The 17,531-nt window shown below is 38.8% G+C and overlaps 1 protein-coding gene across 5 annotated transcripts in view; it reads left to right on the top strand.

Annotated features, from left to right (window-relative positions):
* The window catches only part of NADK2 (NAD kinase 2, mitochondrial), a 40,042-nt gene that overhangs the window by 6,384 nt on the left and 16,127 nt on the right, over nucleotides 1-17,531 (top strand). For 3 of the 5 annotated variants that reach the window (XM_061616388.1, XM_061616395.1, XM_061616405.1), the window contains exons 2-7: nucleotides 5,167-5,255; nucleotides 8,022-8,110; nucleotides 12,177-12,258; nucleotides 13,783-13,866; nucleotides 16,276-16,412; nucleotides 17,445-17,523. In XM_061616388.1, the coding sequence (XP_061472372.1) occupies nucleotides 5,167-5,255; nucleotides 8,022-8,110; nucleotides 12,177-12,258; nucleotides 13,783-13,866; nucleotides 16,276-16,412; nucleotides 17,445-17,523 (560 nt within the window). Of the gene's footprint in view, nucleotides 1-5,166; nucleotides 5,262-8,021; nucleotides 8,121-12,176; nucleotides 12,259-13,782; nucleotides 13,867-16,275; nucleotides 16,413-17,444; nucleotides 17,524-17,531 lie in introns of those variants that run through there. The other 2 variants (XM_061616414.1, XM_061616425.1) reach the window with 2 other exon arrangements.

The following is a 17,531-nucleotide window of genomic DNA, read 5'->3' as shown; positions in this document are numbered from 1 at the left end:
GGTTCTGTATAGGAAAATATATTGCCATTAAGATCTTGCTTGTCATTCTAGTCTAGCTGTGTTTTTGAGAGGGCCGTGGCAGTCCTTTAAACAAGTATAACTCCTCAGGTTAAGTTCTGTACACAGATTGCCTTGGCTGTGGAAACAGTAGTTCTTTATTAGTGATATTCATTCTGCTCAGATTCTGCCAGTTGGCAAACTTTCTCAGCTTTCTTTTCCCACAGCTTTAGAAATTCTCTTACTGATGTGAAACACTTTTGTATATTCAGTTCCAGGCAAAGTAGATACAAACGTATCTTCTTTGAACACTGTTATAGTCAATCATCTGCTGCCATGGTATTGTGTTTCATAATAATGTAATGGTCATATTCCATGTTCTCAGTAGTTCTCTACATATTTTCCTTATCTTGCATCATACTAGTAGAGCAGGAGAGAGAATTGCTTTCCAACATGAATGTTCCTCATAAAATTGGTTTCTTTAGCCATTTGAAGTATGTTGGTGATTGGGTGAAGTACTGCTCCAGTGCTTGGTCTCTGAACTGGTTATTGTCAAGCATTTCTTATTCTTATAATTCTTAACCCTCAGTGGACTGCTTTGCTTTGTTTTTGTGAAGCAATGGGGTTGCAAGCACCTGCCTGCATGACTGTTCAAACACTTGTTTGATGCCTTGCTTTTTTAGAAGCACTCTCCCAGCCCCTCTAAATCAAGTAGGATATGGGGTGTGTTTTTTTAAATTGAGGCGAGGCAAAGGCCACCCAATCAATATTGTGAATTGAACTGTAAATCCCATCCTGGTGAGAAGATCATATGTGCAGTGCAAACAATAGTGAGTGTACTTCTACAGCATACTCCCCACTAAAATTTTGCATATCTTGGTGCATCACAGGCTACCAGTATGCTTTTGTGCTGTGAAATTATCTTTGAGTTTAGTTCTTTGCATAAGGTGTGATTGGTTTTTACATTTTGCCCTTTTCATCTTAAGATATCATTGCTCAAATAATGTTGCAGACCTAATAAGCAAAGAAAATAGGCAATGTTTTGAATAAAACTGTTGTGCTGTGCAAAAAACCAGAGATTTTATATTTTGTTTAATTTGTCTCTACATGTAGCATAGCAGTAAGCTACTATTTTTTTTAAAAAAAAATCTGTATTAATCTTGCTGATTCAGTTTCTTGTACATTTTTCATTCATATTCCTAGAACATAGGATAGAATACGGAAAGATTGGGACACTCATACAGTTTACTTTTCGGGGCTTCCCCCCTGGAATTTGTTTTTGCCAGGACATTCTTGACTCTTTACTTTAGTTTGCATATACATAGTTCCTGAAAAAGATTCTGATAGTGAGTGTTTACATTGTGTTCTGAGTTCTGACAGGACAATTCAAAGGTCATACTGTTTGGACACATCATCTTCAAGTGAAATAATGTTTTTCACTGGACCAAGTTCATTTCATTGTGCAGTTTGGTTAAAAGGCTGATCTTTAAAATGACCATCCTTAGAATGCTATATGCCTGTATCTTTGACTTGTATGAAATCACTTAAAACAAGAGTGCTGTGCACAAGACCATGGAAGCTTATCCAGCTCTATGAGTTTTCCAGTAGGCCCACAACATCCCTACGACACTTGAAATAATTCACTCACTTACAGTGCAAGTCATAACTGGCATACTTACAAATAGATTCAGTGTTGAATTGGCCTGGCTTTCTACTTAAATTGTCTCATGTGCTTAAGACATATTTTCAGCTTGGACTCAGGTTCAGAACTTATCTACCTTGTGGGGCCCTCACCACTAACAATTTGTGTGGTGAGCTTGTGGAGATTCACGCATAGCTGAATGGAGCCTCCTGTGTGCAGTGATCTGTGGACTACTAATCCAACACTGATATTGGAGGAGGAACAGAACAGAAAATGAGGTGCTTAAAAACCACACATGGGTAATTCTCATAAGAAAGATGCAGCAGCTTGTCCCCCGTCCCCGTCCCCAGATTCAGTTAGGATGATGGGGTGAGGAAACACAGTCTTCCTTAAAATTAAAAGTGAATCATTGAGGGTCTTCTGCCAGGAAACATTCAACCCACCTAGGCTTTGGTAGCTGGAAAGACATGATTACTTTCCTCAGAATCTTATCCCTCTCTGGAACTTGGACACATCCTCTTTTTTCAGGTGTCCTGCAGGTTGCTCCACGGTTGGAGCACCACTAATTTTGGACTAACTTAAAGTGTCAGTTGGTCCTCCCAATGTATCTGGGTTTTATATCACAGGACGTGTTGCAGTATGATGATGCCCTTTTCAAAAAAATTTAATTGGATAAAGGTTTTAAATTGAACTAACCACTTATGTACATATGGTTTTGCTAGAACTAGACTAAGAATTGACTGGAGTTGTGCCATTGTAGTTAAAGTGGGGCTTGGTTTTAAGCTATATCATAGGTTTAAAAATTCAAAGCCATATATCTTGGTTGTAATGGTATAGTTTTAATATATGCTCTATATTAGAGGGTGCTTGTTTTGTGAACCACCCAGAAGACTGTGCTGAATGGGCAGTATATAAATATCAATACATCTTGGAGTTTAACTTTCTTAAAGCAAAACATTTCAGAATTCATATGATCAATAAAAATACTTAAAAAAAACTAAGCAAGATTCATAATGCAGTATATCAGTTACATCTGTTGGAATGTTCTTATGAAAGACTTAATTTAGACATTGATTGGATTAGTCACATGGCTCCATTTCATTCTTGCCTGTTTTATATAGTTCACTGCTGTGTCAGGTTTTTTAGTAGTTTACCCACTGAATATAAGGTTTTACATTTGCTGCATTTTTAAGAGACAGTCGATGTGCCATGAGGGAAGCAGATGGTTGTTTCTCAATTTCCAGTTTAGTTCCTCTTTGGCATTTTATTGTACTGATCGGTACACCTATAGAGCTAAGGTGAAATTAAGTGACAACTTTTCATCCAACTTCCCACAGACCCATGTGCTATCCCTGTGAGTTCATAACACATACAGCTTGCATGTTAAGATTTAATAGAATTCAGACAATATTCTAACAATTTAGTCAGACAAGTATTTGTCAGCATTTTGAAGCCTGTACCGAATTACAGTCAAGTTAAACAGGTTGGCAAGCCAAAATTCTGAACGCTACAGAGAATTACAATGAAGTGTGCTCTCTAAAGGTGGTGACATCCATAAAAACACATTTAGGCATAATTTTGTTTTCCCCTTCTCTTCTGTAAGCTCACTGACTTGATCTGTCATACTTAATTTTGTTTTACATTTTGGTTGGCATCCAGTGTCAAATGAGCAAACTTTCTCTTTCCCCCAAGCAGCCCCCTGTGCACCTCCAAAATCTGCTGCAGAGGGTTGGAGGCTTCTCTGGAGCAGATTTTTGGGACAAGCAGGAGACTACTGGGGGAGGAGAGAAAGGGGAAGTCCTGTTGTGCAAACGAAAATCCTTTGCACAATTGAGCAAACATCACTTGAGTGTCACCCTTTTTTATTCTTTAATGCATGCTAAATTCTCAACTTTCTACAAGTTTCTTAATTGTTTAGTGGTTTGATTGCTAATGTTTCCTTGATTTTTGTTAATTGTTAATAGCCTTGGGCACTTTTCTAAGAGTTATGGCAGGACAAACATTTACTGGAATATGTTTGTGTATATCCACAGGTGGCCAGAAATTTCATTTTGTTAATAGTGGGGAAATCCACAGTATTTGTAGTCACAGGAGTAAGAATTTCTTAAAAGCAGTCAGCAGTATATGGACACAGAAGTGCCTCTTCCATAACAGTGTCACCATACCTTTCCTGTGATATTCTCTTGCCAGGTAGTGGATACAGAGGATCCTCATTTTGCCTCTGTGGAGCAAGAAGCAAGGAAAACAATGTTCTTTAGTAACTAGAAGCAGTGACCCAGTTAGATGCTATGCTTAAGCTTCTTATCCAGTTAAAAAATGGGACCATGAAAAGAAGCAGGAAAGTGAGATGTATGAGACAATTACCGGGAGCTATGTTAAGGACAGCTTTTTGATTAACCATTTAAACGTCATAATTATTTGGCAGAGGTCATCTGGTATCTCTTTTTTTCCCTCAGCCATTGAAACTAAGATTTTTAAAATTCTGCACGAGTTTCTAGATTTTATTAAAGACAGTGGGTTGTAGTCAATGTACACTGAGGTTAATTTTTCATCAGAATTTCTCCTTCTCCCCCAATACACCCCCTAAATCTGTTCTGGGTTTTCTCCTAACTCTCTGGAGCAGATTTGGGGATGAGGGGGATGAGAGGGGGAAACTTCGCTTGCACTAATGCTAACACCACCCAGTATATTAATTGTATAAATTGGGTTTGGGATTCATAAATCTGTCATTTGCATTTGAGCTTGCAAACTGGTATTTCCATATTTCTGAAATAAATAAAATGAAATTGAAATAGCTTCCAGTCATGTATGAAGTTGATCATTTTTGAGGTTCTGTGTACTTGAATCAGCTTTGTATGACAATGAATGCAGCCTTGGTCATCAAATTATAATATAATCTATTATAATATAATATGCCTTCTTTTATTTGACTATTTACAGGCATAGCAAGTTTTTTTTTATAAATATACCATATTTTAAAAAGTTATTTTATGTGTATGTGTGATGTAGAAGACATTGCTTATAAATTATTTTCTGCCTTACCAGTTTGTCAAATATAAACTGAAGAGGATTTACTCTATGTAAATCATGTGTTAGGTTATATCCTATGATAGTTGATTAGTATGTCAGAAATGTGGCTAGTAGAACAGAATTGTAAACTGGAATTTTTCATTAAAAGGTAGTTCTCATATGCAGATTCTTAATTTTGAGCAACATTAAACATTTTTCATATTTGCTTGGTTTTTAGTGAAAAAATATTTACATGTTTCTGACACTTTGAATTTTCCATCATTTAATTTTGGTTTTCTTAACATCTAAAGTGTGTCCTGTTGTGCAAATGAAATTCCTTCGCACAATTGAGCAGATATCACTGTGTCGTCCTTTTTTATTTGCTAGTGCATGCTAAACTCCCAGCTTTCTACACATTTCTTAATTGTTTAGTGGCTTGATTGCTAGTTTATATACTGTTTCCACATGCTTAGGTAATAACTGCCAACTTTGTTAAATCTTGATTTTGTCTTTCATAGCTTGCATTAAAAGGCTCTAATTACAGTGGTCTACTAGAGCGACATCGGATTCATACAAAAAATGTGGAGCATGTTGTTGATAGTTTAAGGTAAGGGTATGTATCAAGAATTTTGATTATAATCTGTTGGAAATAATTTCAGAGGTTCTAGAAATTTGGCATCCTATTCTGTCTACTGTCTGAAAACATCATTACTCTGATCCAGCAAACCCAGTTAATACATATGTATGCTGCATGATTCTTTGCTTCCTTTTCTGTTAAGCAGACCTCTGCATGCTGTTTCAGAAGTGTCTTGTAGTTCAAGCAGAACAGCTGGGGCTTTTTAGTTTAGAGAAAAGGCAAGTAAGAGGGGATATATGATAGTAGTGTATAAAATTATGCATGGTGTGGAGAAAGTGGATAGAGAAGTTTTCTCCACTTTCATAATACTAAAACTCAAGGACATCCAATGAAGCTGAATCTAGAAGAGTCAGGACAGACAGAATAAAGTACTTCTTTACACATCGTGTAGTTAAATTCGCTCCCAGAGGAGGTAGTGATGGCCACCAACTTGGATGACTATAAAAGAAGGTTAGACAAATTCATGGAATATAAAGCTGTCAATGGCTACTAGTCATAATGGTCAGAGGCAGTGCACATTTGCATGTTAGTTGCTGATAATTGCATGTGGAGAGAGTGCTGTTGTGCTTGGGTTCTGCTTGCAGGCTTCCCATAGGCTACTAATTGGCCACTGTGAGAACAGGATGATGAACTAGATAGGCCTATGGACTGATCCCACAGGGTTCTTGTTACGTGCTCTGTTGAAAAAGATGCAGAAATGCTGTTTGTATGCAGTAGTGGTCAATGTGCACTCAAAACCATTGCACTGGTTAGTCAAGTATAGAACAGAAGAATATTGCTGGGTGTCTGAACTTATATCAAGTAGAACTTAAACTGCAGTTTCACTCTTGAGTTAGTTTTCATCTGAATAACATAGCAGTAACCATGAACTGTAGTTTATGCTGCAAATTTTGATGCATATCTGAGTAAAGTTTACTGACACTAGGTTGGGTACTCTTCCTGTGTAACAACCCAAAGACATTTGATATATAATCCTGTGCAAGTACAGGATTATACAGAAGTATAGCTTCCAAATTGCATAATGTATTGCTTCCTTTCTATTCGGCACTGGTTAGGCCTCATGTTTGAATACTGTGTCCAGTTCTGGACACCGCACTTAAGGATGCAGACAAACTAGAACAGGTTCCAAGGAGAGCAACAAGGATGATCAGGTGACTAGAAACAAAGCCCTATGAGGAGAGACTGAACGAAACTGAAGACTGAGGGGTGATACAATAGCACTCTTCAAGTATGTGAAGGTTGCCACACAGAGGAGAGCCAGGATCTCTTCTGGATGGTCCCTGAGTGCAGGACATGGAATAATGGGCTAAAGTTGCAGGAAGCCAGATTTTGACTAAACATCAGGAAAAACTTCCTGACTGTTAGAGTGGTATGACAATGGAACCAGTGACCTAGGGAGATAGTGAGCTGTCCAACACTGGAGGCATTCAAGAGGCAGGTGGACAGCCACTTGTCGAGTATACTTTAATTTGGATTGCTGCATTGAGCAGGGGGTGGGACTCAGTGGCCTTATAGGCCCCTTCCAACTCTACGATTCTATTATTCTACTTCAGATTTTAGTGAAAGGAAAGGATTGTACCAAATCCCTTTCTGTGTAAATCAGAAGTAGCTAACCTGTGACCCTTGAAGTTGTTGATCTCCAACTCGCATCAGCCCCTGCCAGCATGGCCAATAATCAGGGATGATGGGATGTAGTAACATCTAGAGGGCCACAGGCTAACCATCCCTGGTGTAAATAAATGGAACTCTTTCAGGGAACTGGTAGGTCCAGCTGGATGTAAATTATAGATAACCTTTGATTGACTGGGTTTATTTATATGCCACCTTTCCACAGCAAGCTGTGCCCAAGGGGGTTACAACAAAGAGAAGTCAGTTTACAAAACATAATAAATTCAAGCAGGACAAAAACCAACAAAGTAAAAACATGAAATAAATTCAATATTACAAAAGAAATAATCTAGATTGAAATACATTAAATACAAAGTGAATAAGTACATGCTTAGCTCTTCTGAGATAAAATAAAGCTAAATAAATTAAACTGTTGCTATATTTACATACCTAAAATACAAATTTTGTTCACATTTATACATTTGCAAAATGAGTGAAGACACACAGATCAAAGTAAAAGCAAATGGATTACAGAACATTTCCTAAAACATTATACTGACTTCAGTGTGGTGTGTTTCCTGAAGTTGTTTTTCTCAGTTGAGAACCATGGGCCATGTGGTGGAACCAGTAGTAACCACGGGCCATGTAGTGGAACCGGTAGTAACCAAACTCTACTCCAAGGAATGTCATTTACCACATCCATGGCAAGTCCCATGGTAGTTCACAAAGTCTATCGTTTTCCCACACGTAGATATATGTTGTCAACTCAACAGTTCTCGACAAAGCATCTGGAAGTCAAGACAGGACACCTGCAGAGATACATACTATGCTATCATTGAACTGAGCTGATGATCCTTTCTGAGCCGATGATTCTTTCTGAGCCCACTTAACAAACTCTAGAAGAATCAGGGTAATGAACAAGAGAGTTGCCTTGTCCACGTAATCGGGCACCTCTTTTATGAGAATAATTTTATGAGAATAATATTATATCAAATATTCATATTTAACTTATTTTTTTGCTTCGCTTTCCTGGAGGCAGTGTCTGACTTTGAAAATGAGAATGTTTTCATTGCTTTTTAAGCCCTGAAAACCTGAATAATAAGCACTTGTATTTCCATAAATCTTCAGGAAGGAGAACATTGAAGTCCGACTTGTGAAACGCAGAGAATATGATGAAGAGACAGTTCGGTGGGCAGATGCTGTTGTAGCTGCAGGAGGTATTAACTTGTGAGTGGGGAAGGGTATTTTGAATTACAGTAAACTTGAGTGAATGCTTGTGTATCAGTATGGAGACTTCACTGTTTGGTGGGTCTACAAAGAAGTCTTAAACTGAAATAGCAGGATAAAGTTGATTTAGTGCTTATTTTTTATATATATACATTATTACATTTATGTCCTGCCCTTCCTCCCAGAAGGAGCCCAGGATGGCAGACAAAAACACTAAAAGCACTCAAAAACATCTTAAAAACAAAATACTTTAAAACATATTAAAACAAATTTTTTTAAAGACATATTATAACAAAACATCTTAGAAACCTTTAAAAAAAACAGCTTTAAAAACATATTAAAAAGCAATTCCAGCACAGACACAGATTGGGATAGAAGCCTTGTTGAAAGAGGAAGGTCTTCAGCAGACACTGAAAAGATAACAGAGATGGCGCCTGTCTAATATTTAAGATGAGGGAATTCCAAAGCGTAGGTGCTGCTACACAAAAGGTCCACTTCCTATGTTGTGTGGAACAGACCTCCTGATAAGATGGTATCTGCAGGAGGCCCTTACCTGCAGAGTGCAGTGATTGACTGGGTATATAAGGGCTAAGATGATCTTTCAGGTATTCTGGTCCCAAGCTGCACAGGGCTTTGTATATCAACTCCAGAACCTTGAACTTGACCCATTAGCTAATGGGCAGCCAGTCCAGTTCTTTGTAAAGAGGTTTAAAACTGTTGCAACTAAGACTCTAGCCACATTATACTCTTCAAAACTATTTTGAAATGGAACCAGCTTGAAAGGATATATTTTTCAACTTTTTAAACAAACTAGGGAAGAAATGCTCCCAGTGCACATGCACACACAATATTTCAGCTCCCCATTGCCTGGGCTAAGTTAGTAAGGTTTCATTAGGCTTCCTCTCTGCTTTTTCTCGGGTCCTACCCTGCACTAGGATAGACAGCTGCACAATCTAGATCAGTGATTCTCAAACGGTGTGCCCAGGCACACTGGTGCGCCCGAAGAGGTGACTAGGTGTGCCTCAAATATTATGAAAGTATATTTTAAAAATGAGAAGAAACCCATTTGTATAGGGTAAGTAATAGTTTTCTATAGTTTAAGTTATTTTTATTCATAGTTTAAAATATATTAATATATTTTTAATTTTGTACATGAAGTGCGCCAGAAAATCTTTATGTTTTACAGTGCGCTGCGAACCAAAAAAGTTTGAGAACCACTGATCTAGATCCAAAAGCCTAGGCACACCCACAACCTACAGAGGCTGGGTGAGCACTACAGGGGAAGGGGGAGATGCTCTTCAGTGCATAACAATACTGTCCTTCCTACCTTCTTTCTTCTAATTGCAAAGCCTTCGGCTTGCCAACTCCCTCCCCCATCTATCAGGATTTGTGTTTACTTCATTCACACCTTTAACACTTCTATTTGCTGTGTTTGCATTCTTGCTCTGCCCCTCTCTTTGAATATTTCTAAAAGCCCAACTGAAGTTTTAAGTTACTGCAATGCTAGAAATTTGGGGACTGAAGGAAAATTTCATTGGGGGGCAGCATTATCTTTTTGAGGAGCAATGCCCTCATTTCCCCCTCGTCAATACACCCCTGGTCATCCATCAGGGCGACCAAGGCCGATTCAGTCCCATAACCAGGTCTGAACTGAGATTGCGATGGGTCAAGGTAATCTGTTTCATCCAAGAGGACTTGCAATTGCTGCACCACAACCTTCTTATTCACCTTCCCTAAAAAGGGGGTATTTGTGACCGGGCACTAGATGTCACAAATCAGTGGGTCCAGGGTAGGGTTTTTCAGGAATGATCGGATCACAACCTCTTTCAGGGTGGCTGGGACAAGGTGCTTTGACCACACCCTGGATCCACTGAGACATACCTTCTTGGCAAGCTTTCATAAGTCAAGAAGGGCAAGGGCGATATGAGAGGACATATTGCTGGCCGCATTGTCACAAGCACATTGTCCACATCAGGCTGCATCAACTGAAACTGATCTCAAGAAGTTGCAGCAGATGTTCCATTGGACACCTCACTGGGGACTGCAGTAGATGTAGATGGGGCATCAAGATTGCTCTGGAGGCGATCAACTTACTCCTCGAAGTGCCTTGCAAACAATTCACAGTGGGCTTCCGAAGGGTCTAAAACTCAATTTCCTGGAGTTGATGTCATCAGGCCCCTGACAATACCAAAAAGCTCCACTGGGCAACCTTGCTTGCTGCTTCACTTGCCACACAATAGGCATGGTTATGATGTTTTACTTGTGCCCAATCAGACTCACAGCGTGTCTTTTGTCACCTGTGCTCTAGCTGTCATCCAGCCTGTTTTATTGCCCTTAGTTCACTGGTATATCAAGGTTCAAGTTGGGCTTCACAATGCTGGAGAGGGCGCTCAGGGGCAACCATGTTAAAAGCCCAACGTGTCTCATTCCACAGTGTGACAATGGCTTCAGCAAGGTCACCTGCTCTATCTACTGGAAACTCCCCCGGAGCATTTAGGAATCCAGTGGATTCCATTAGTCTCTGGGGACAGAGCATCTTAATCTGTCTACCACCCCTGCAGGGGAGGTTTGGAGCCATAAGGCTAAACTTTACTAGGAAGTGATCTGACCATGACAATGGAGTGACATCCTCCCCTTAATGACTTAGTTATAAACTTAGTTAGTTAAAGGAACGCCTCCACTCTCACCAGGGACGCTGTCGAACAAGATCGTCTATGAATGGTTCACTCCTTGTTCCACCAACAAAAGCAGCTAGACTGGAGAGGACTAGGTCAAGAGCCTTTTCTGTAGTGGCTCCTTCGCTATGGAATGCCTTGCCAACTGACCTCCGCCAGGCACCCTCCTTGCTGTGCTTTCAACGGGCCTTGAAGACTTGGCTCTTTATCCAGGCTGGGGAGGGGACTTAGGTCATTAGTCTGCAGTTCTAGGGGTAGTTTTAATCTTTTGCTTATGTTTTTATGGATTGTATTTGTATTTTATTGTACGTCGCCTAGAGTGGCAGGATAATCCCTACCAGATGGGCGACTAACAAATTTAATAAATAAATAAACAAACAAACACACACACACACACTGTTCCTATGACTCAGTTGGCATAATTTTTACCAGAGGTGAAAACCTGGCCTTTTCTGCTGAAAAGCATGTGTTATATTTTTCCAAAGTTCATGTAATTAAAAAACTGCAGTATTAATTTCTATATCTTTGGAAACAGATGTGAAAATACTAATTCATTGAGTACATAAAAAGGGCTTATTTGTGCTGCTGTTTACCAGAACTAAAATGTTTCTATTAACAGATCAGAATTACTCTGATCGATTCATTAGATCTGGATGCAGTCACCAATTATCTGCCAGCTCTAGCATTACATATATTCCATGCTAGTCAGTTCTGGGTACCCCACTTTATGAAGAGTGCAGACAAATTGGTATGAGGAAAGGATGAAGGAACTAGGTTTGTGTAGTGTGGAGAGGAGAAGACTGAAGGGGGACATGACAGCACTATTCAAATACTTAAAGACTGTCACATAGAAGAGAACAAAAACTTGTTCCTTACAGCCCCAGAGGGGACTAGATCTTATGGGTTTGTTAGAGGAACATTAAGAGCAGGTCATCAGTGGGCTCTTCCTCACTGGTGGTCTTGAAGCAGAGAGTGGGCAGTCATCTGTTGGGGGTGCTCTAGCTCTAGATTTTCTGCATTGATTGTAGGAGATTAAAAGTGATTATAGTTCTTACATACAGATCAAAGTGTTTTGCTAATTACAACTTCATCATTGGTTAAAAGTTTACTTTTTAAGGTCAGTTCCAAAATGCTGCATATACAAATTAAGACGCATGCCATAGAGGTTGTTACCTAGGCTCTGTACACCCATTTTTCTCTTATATGTATAATATCTTGATGGCGAATTGGATTCTGCATGCAAACCTATTTTTGCTATAATTTATACAAAAATTGCTTAAAGTTTATGAGCATAAACCTGTCTGTAGCCGATACGTCAACTGGAATATTTAAATGTTCTTATGTAAAATCAATCTAACTTCAAACTATATATTCTATCTAGGTGATGGCACAATGCTTTTGGCAGCCAGTAAGGTGTTGGACCTATTAAAACCAGTTATTGGAATAAACACAGACCCAGATAGGTGAGCCTAAGACTTAAGGATATCTTGTGATGTTGTAAGCCACAGCATTACAACTCTAGTGTTGGTTTGAGTACCATAAACACATACAGTGCATTTTCTATTGTTAATCTGCATGACTTGGCTTTGTTTGTCAATTTATTATGACATTTTCATATGTATCACATACAACATTTTCCTTCTAGTAAATGGATTGCTTTTTGTGACTTCTGTAGGGATATAAATGACCAAAGATTGATTAAATAAGAGTAATATGGATGGAAGATGAATTTTAACTAGTGCTGTCTTGTTAATTTAGATTTTATTTATATATTAAATTTATATCTCGCCCTTCCTCCCAAAAGGAACATTTTAATTGTTCTGTTGTAGAATATGCTGACAATTAATATAGATTCAGAAATTTACCCATTTTAAAATCTCAGATAAATATTTATTTATTTATTAAATTTATATCCTGCCCTTCCTTCCAGTAGGAGCCCAGGGCAGCAAACAAAAATACTAAAAACACTTTAAAACATCATAAAAATAGATTTAAAATATATGCCCAGATTTTCAGAGGTGCCTTGCAATTGATTTTAAAATTACTTGCTATTTCCATTTTCTAGTTACATGATATATTGTTAATCCTTGAGATATGTCCTTGGCTCATTAATTTTATCCTAAATTTGATTTTTTTAACTTTTGAGATATAGTTTCCTTAAAATCAGTATGTCTGCCTATTGCGCATACGTCTTCATCTCCTTCTAATACTATAATTTTATAATTTTCTCAACTGAAATATTACTGCAGATTTTAAAAAGGATGGGGGATAAAGACTACCCTTGAAGTGTTTGCTTCTCCAGTTCAGGTTGTTCTGACAGTGAATGAGGAATAAGAATCCTAGCATTTGGATTATCAACTGTTTCTTGGATGTTAGATTGAAGACAAATTGATCAAGAAGTAGCAAAACACAGAGTCCTTTCAAACAGAGAAATGTTCCTGTTATATCTGATTCCATTTAGTGTGGCACAATTAATTTGATTACATTGTAAAATAGCCTCACTTTTCAAATAGAAGTATCAAGTACATTTGCCTATAGCTGTTTACCAAATCTTCCTGTTTTCCTTTGATTGCTGTGGCTATAAAACATTACCTAACAACAACTGAAATTTTGGACTTAATTGAAAACAGTGGTATTAATCTAGTTTAAGAACAATCATATCTGTAGTTTGTAAGTTATTGCTTCTGTCCTTTTGTTAAATTTAAATCTTATATTTAGCCACATCAACATATGAACGAAAACTGGTACAAAATAGCATGCCTCAATATACCTGGCAGCATCTGTGAAATAGCTGGCAGATTGCTAAATCTCCCACAGAGTGCTGTCTAAAAGTGAACATTACCCAGCTAGTTACAAAAATGTAATCCAGTATCATATTGCTTATTCCTCTTTTTAGAATGGGTGAGAGGGAACAGATCTTTGCCTGAAGGAGGTAGCAGAGTACTCTGATGTCATGCCTTATTCTCGCATTGTTATGTTATATCCAGATCTGAAGGCCACTTGTGTTTACCTGTACGATATACACACTCATTCCCAGATGCTCTACAGAAACTCTATCGTGGTGAGTTCAGGTAGGTAAGAGCTTACATATCTCTAGACAATTGTTTTAAAGATATTTAATTTCAAGTTCCCCCCAGGGCTCAAGAGGGGAGATGGTGGAGGGGTGCTCAGATCTTTCTCAGACCGCATCACCCTCTATGTGCCTGCCTGGGCCCTGAGATCCTCAGGAGAGGCCCTTCTTTCATTACCTTCATCCGCACAAGTACAACTAGTGAGGATACGAGATAGGGCCTTCTCGGTGGCTGCCCCTAGGCTTTGGAATTCCCTCCCTAAGGAGATATGAATGGCCTCTTCCCTGCAGTCCTTTCGTTGACAGGTAAAAACTTTCTTATTGCAGCAAGCCTTTGATTCCGAAGGCGGCTAAGGATAGGCTCAAAAGGAGGTTATATCGTTCTTGCTTGTTTATTTTTTAATTATTCTGATTTTATGAGTATAGTTTTTAATTATCAGAAACAGTTTAATGCTATTTTAAATTAGAGTTCATTTTTTAATTATATCTGTCTATATTTATTTATTTATGTATTATATGTTTTTAACTTTGGTAGGTTTTAATTGTATCTGTTTTTTATCTGGAAGCCGCCGTGAGTTCCAATTTGGAAAAACAGCAGGGTATAAATAAAGTTAATAATAATAATAATAATAATAATTTTGACAACAGTTGTAGTTTTAAATCACAGTTAATTATTTTCTCAGAGCATTCTAACTGCAGTGATTTGAGGGAAGGATTAAAAATGGTTCACTTTTCATGTGGATCTATGCCTTTCCTTATGCAAGTCAATGGAGTGCTCTCCATTGCATCCCCAAAATCCAAAGATTTCAGAAACCCGTGCCCCTACCAATGACCCTTGAGGTATTAGGGTCCTTCCTTGGGGTGACACTTACCACCACCCTGTGCCCCCTATGATTCCTGTTGTACCTACCCCAAAATGGTAAAGTCTGCCCTTTTGGAAGAACCACTATAGCTGTCATTCTGAAACTTGGCAGACTTCATCCCCTCAGGAGTGGTGTCCATGGCTGCAAATTGTGTTAAGTTCTAGCAGAAAATAAAAGTTATAGACATCCTTTGTTTAAAAAATCAAACTTTAAAGGTACCCTGTATGGCACCCCCCCAAGATGTATCTACTTACAATTTGGCAGGCTTAATTTACTCTAGAAGGGTTTTTATTCTTGTAAATTTCATCCACTTTGTCCAAAAGGAGGAATAGTTATAGCTGATTTTAGATTCCCTATTATGAACGCAGAGCTTCATTTTATACAGAGTGGCTTGGAACACAGATCGAAGTGGAAAGAGCACAGAGTGACTCAGAAATAGATGCGGAATTTTAAAAACTGTACATAAACAAATTGAATCTTGGGGCCAGTGCATGTCCCTAGAATTTGTTGAGTTCACAGATAATATCAGAAGAGAATAAAATATGCATTTAAAACTCTACATAAAAAGTATACTTACAACAGAATTTTCTATTACTAAAACAAAACTGAAAATTAAAAAAATAGGGGCATTACATGGTAAAATGAATTTATAGTCCCATAACTCAGAATCTCCACCACAGTTGACTGATAATGGATTCCAAATATCTTTTCCCTGAGGCTGGAAGCCTTTCCTGCAAAAGAGGCTATAATCCAAGTCACATACTGATTAGTTCCTGTAAGAGAAAACTTAATTTTCTTTAGCTTTGCCATACTTCATATTCCTTAGTAAGGGCTCTATGAGAGAACATTTCTTCCAACTGCTAGATAAAGCTACCCAATTTGGCTTTTTTGGGTTTGAACAGTATACCACCTAAACATTTTCTTCTTCTGTTTATGTAAGGACTATCTAGTTTCTCTTTATTCCTGTTATCTACCCACCAAAGGAACCTGTATATTTCACCTAGGCATGGAGACAGAATTGAGTTACAGCTGTTAATTTGAGAGATGGGAAACCCTCCATTTCAGGGTTGGGGAACTTCTGACCCATGGGTCCTATTAGGCTGGACACAAGTCTTAATTTGGCCTGTGAGGCCTTTTCCCTCAAACCATGCCCATACGTGACATCATATGAGCTCCAGATTTGTTCTATTGAAGCAGGGTTTGCTGACAGCTAGCCCCACTGGGATCAGCTGCACTAGAACATTAGCCCCTGAAATGGCCTCATCTGAATGCCAACTTTCCACACACCACATTACAAGTTCTACAAGCTGGCAGGAATGGCTTCAATAACACTAGCAGCCTTCCCTCTCCCCTTGCAATCATAACATCCAGCCTGATGAAGAGTTCTTGGGAAATAAAAGCTTACAGTGTTTTGTAACATTCTGGTTGGCACAATAAAAGTATTGCCCTAATACGGATTTAATATTCTTGTACCACTGATTCATGGAAAAAATTGTCATACTTTTAAATTTTTGGGGGCCTTCACTATTCTTTTCATCTTTTTTAAGATGGCAGTGGCGGCAACGAATCCGGTTATATCTTGAAGGGACTGGCATTAACCCTGTTCCTGTTGACTTGCATGAACAGCAGTTGAGTCAAGAACAGCATAGCAGGGCCCATGTTAATGGAAGATTTGAGGATCAAAGTAAGTACAATTTCTATCCTAAAATTTATTTATTTATTAAATTTATTAGTCGCCCATCTGGCTGGCTGTCCAGCCACTCTGGGCGACATACAAAATAAAAACATACAAATACATTAAAACATTAAAAATCTCAACGATAATAATAAAACCTAACCCACCCCAAAAGCCTGCCTGAAGAGCCAGGTCTTCAAGGCCCAGCGGAAGCTCATTATAGAGGGGGCATGGCGGAGATCATTGAGAGGGAATTCCACAAAGTGAGGGCCACAATTGAAAAAGCCCTCTCCCTAGTTCTCACCAGTCTAGCTGTTTTAACTGGTGGGATAGAGAGAAGGCCTTTTGAGGCTGACCTTGTTGAACGGCATCCCTGATGATGTTGGAGGCGCTCCTTCAGATAGACTGGGCCGAAACCGTATAGGGTTTTAAAGGTCAGAACCAACACCTTGGGTCCGGAAAACAAACAGTAACCAGTGCAACTCCTTCAGCACTGGAGTGATGTGATCTTGCTGGCAGCTGCCTTTAATCAGGCGAGCCGCCACATTCTGTACCAGTTGCAGCTTCCAGACCGTTTTCAAGGGTAACCCCACGTAGAGTACATTACAGTAGTCTAGGCGAGAGGAGACCAGGGCATGTACCACAGATGGAAGCAGATGGTTGAAAAGGTAGGGGCGCAGCCTCCGTATCAGATGGAGTTGATACAGTGCCGCCGGCTGTATGATGTGTAATAGTCTCTTATTCAATCTTGAGATGTGTTCTTAATGTACATCTCAAATGAGTAGGAGAAAAGAATAGAAGTAAAAGGCATCCATTAGGTGCTAGGCTCTCTTCAATAAATGGACAGCTATGCTTTTGTACAATGAATGACTTCACATCAGATCTGTAAATCAAGAATCTCTATTTTGGTCCTGGTAGACTTTCGTATCTGTGTGCACTTGCTCTCACACTTCCTCTCTCATGTGCATCTCTGTAATAATCTCACCATATCTGTTTCTGGAGATGTTTATCCTCTTAGCTTGTATTTGCCAATGTTTGCAGGAGCTCAAATATCTGGACCACACCTCTTGCCAGTGAGATCATTAAATGAAGTGTTTATTGGAGAGTCTCTCTCATCCAGGTATGCTA

Source organism: Rhineura floridana, chromosome 1, assembly GCF_030035675.1.
Source record: "Rhineura floridana isolate rRhiFlo1 chromosome 1, rRhiFlo1.hap2, whole genome shotgun sequence".
Taxonomy (NCBI): Eukaryota; Metazoa; Chordata; class Lepidosauria; order Squamata; family Rhineuridae; genus Rhineura; species Rhineura floridana.
Note: the sequence above shows the minus strand (reverse complement) of the source record. Positions and strands in the feature narration are given on the sequence as shown.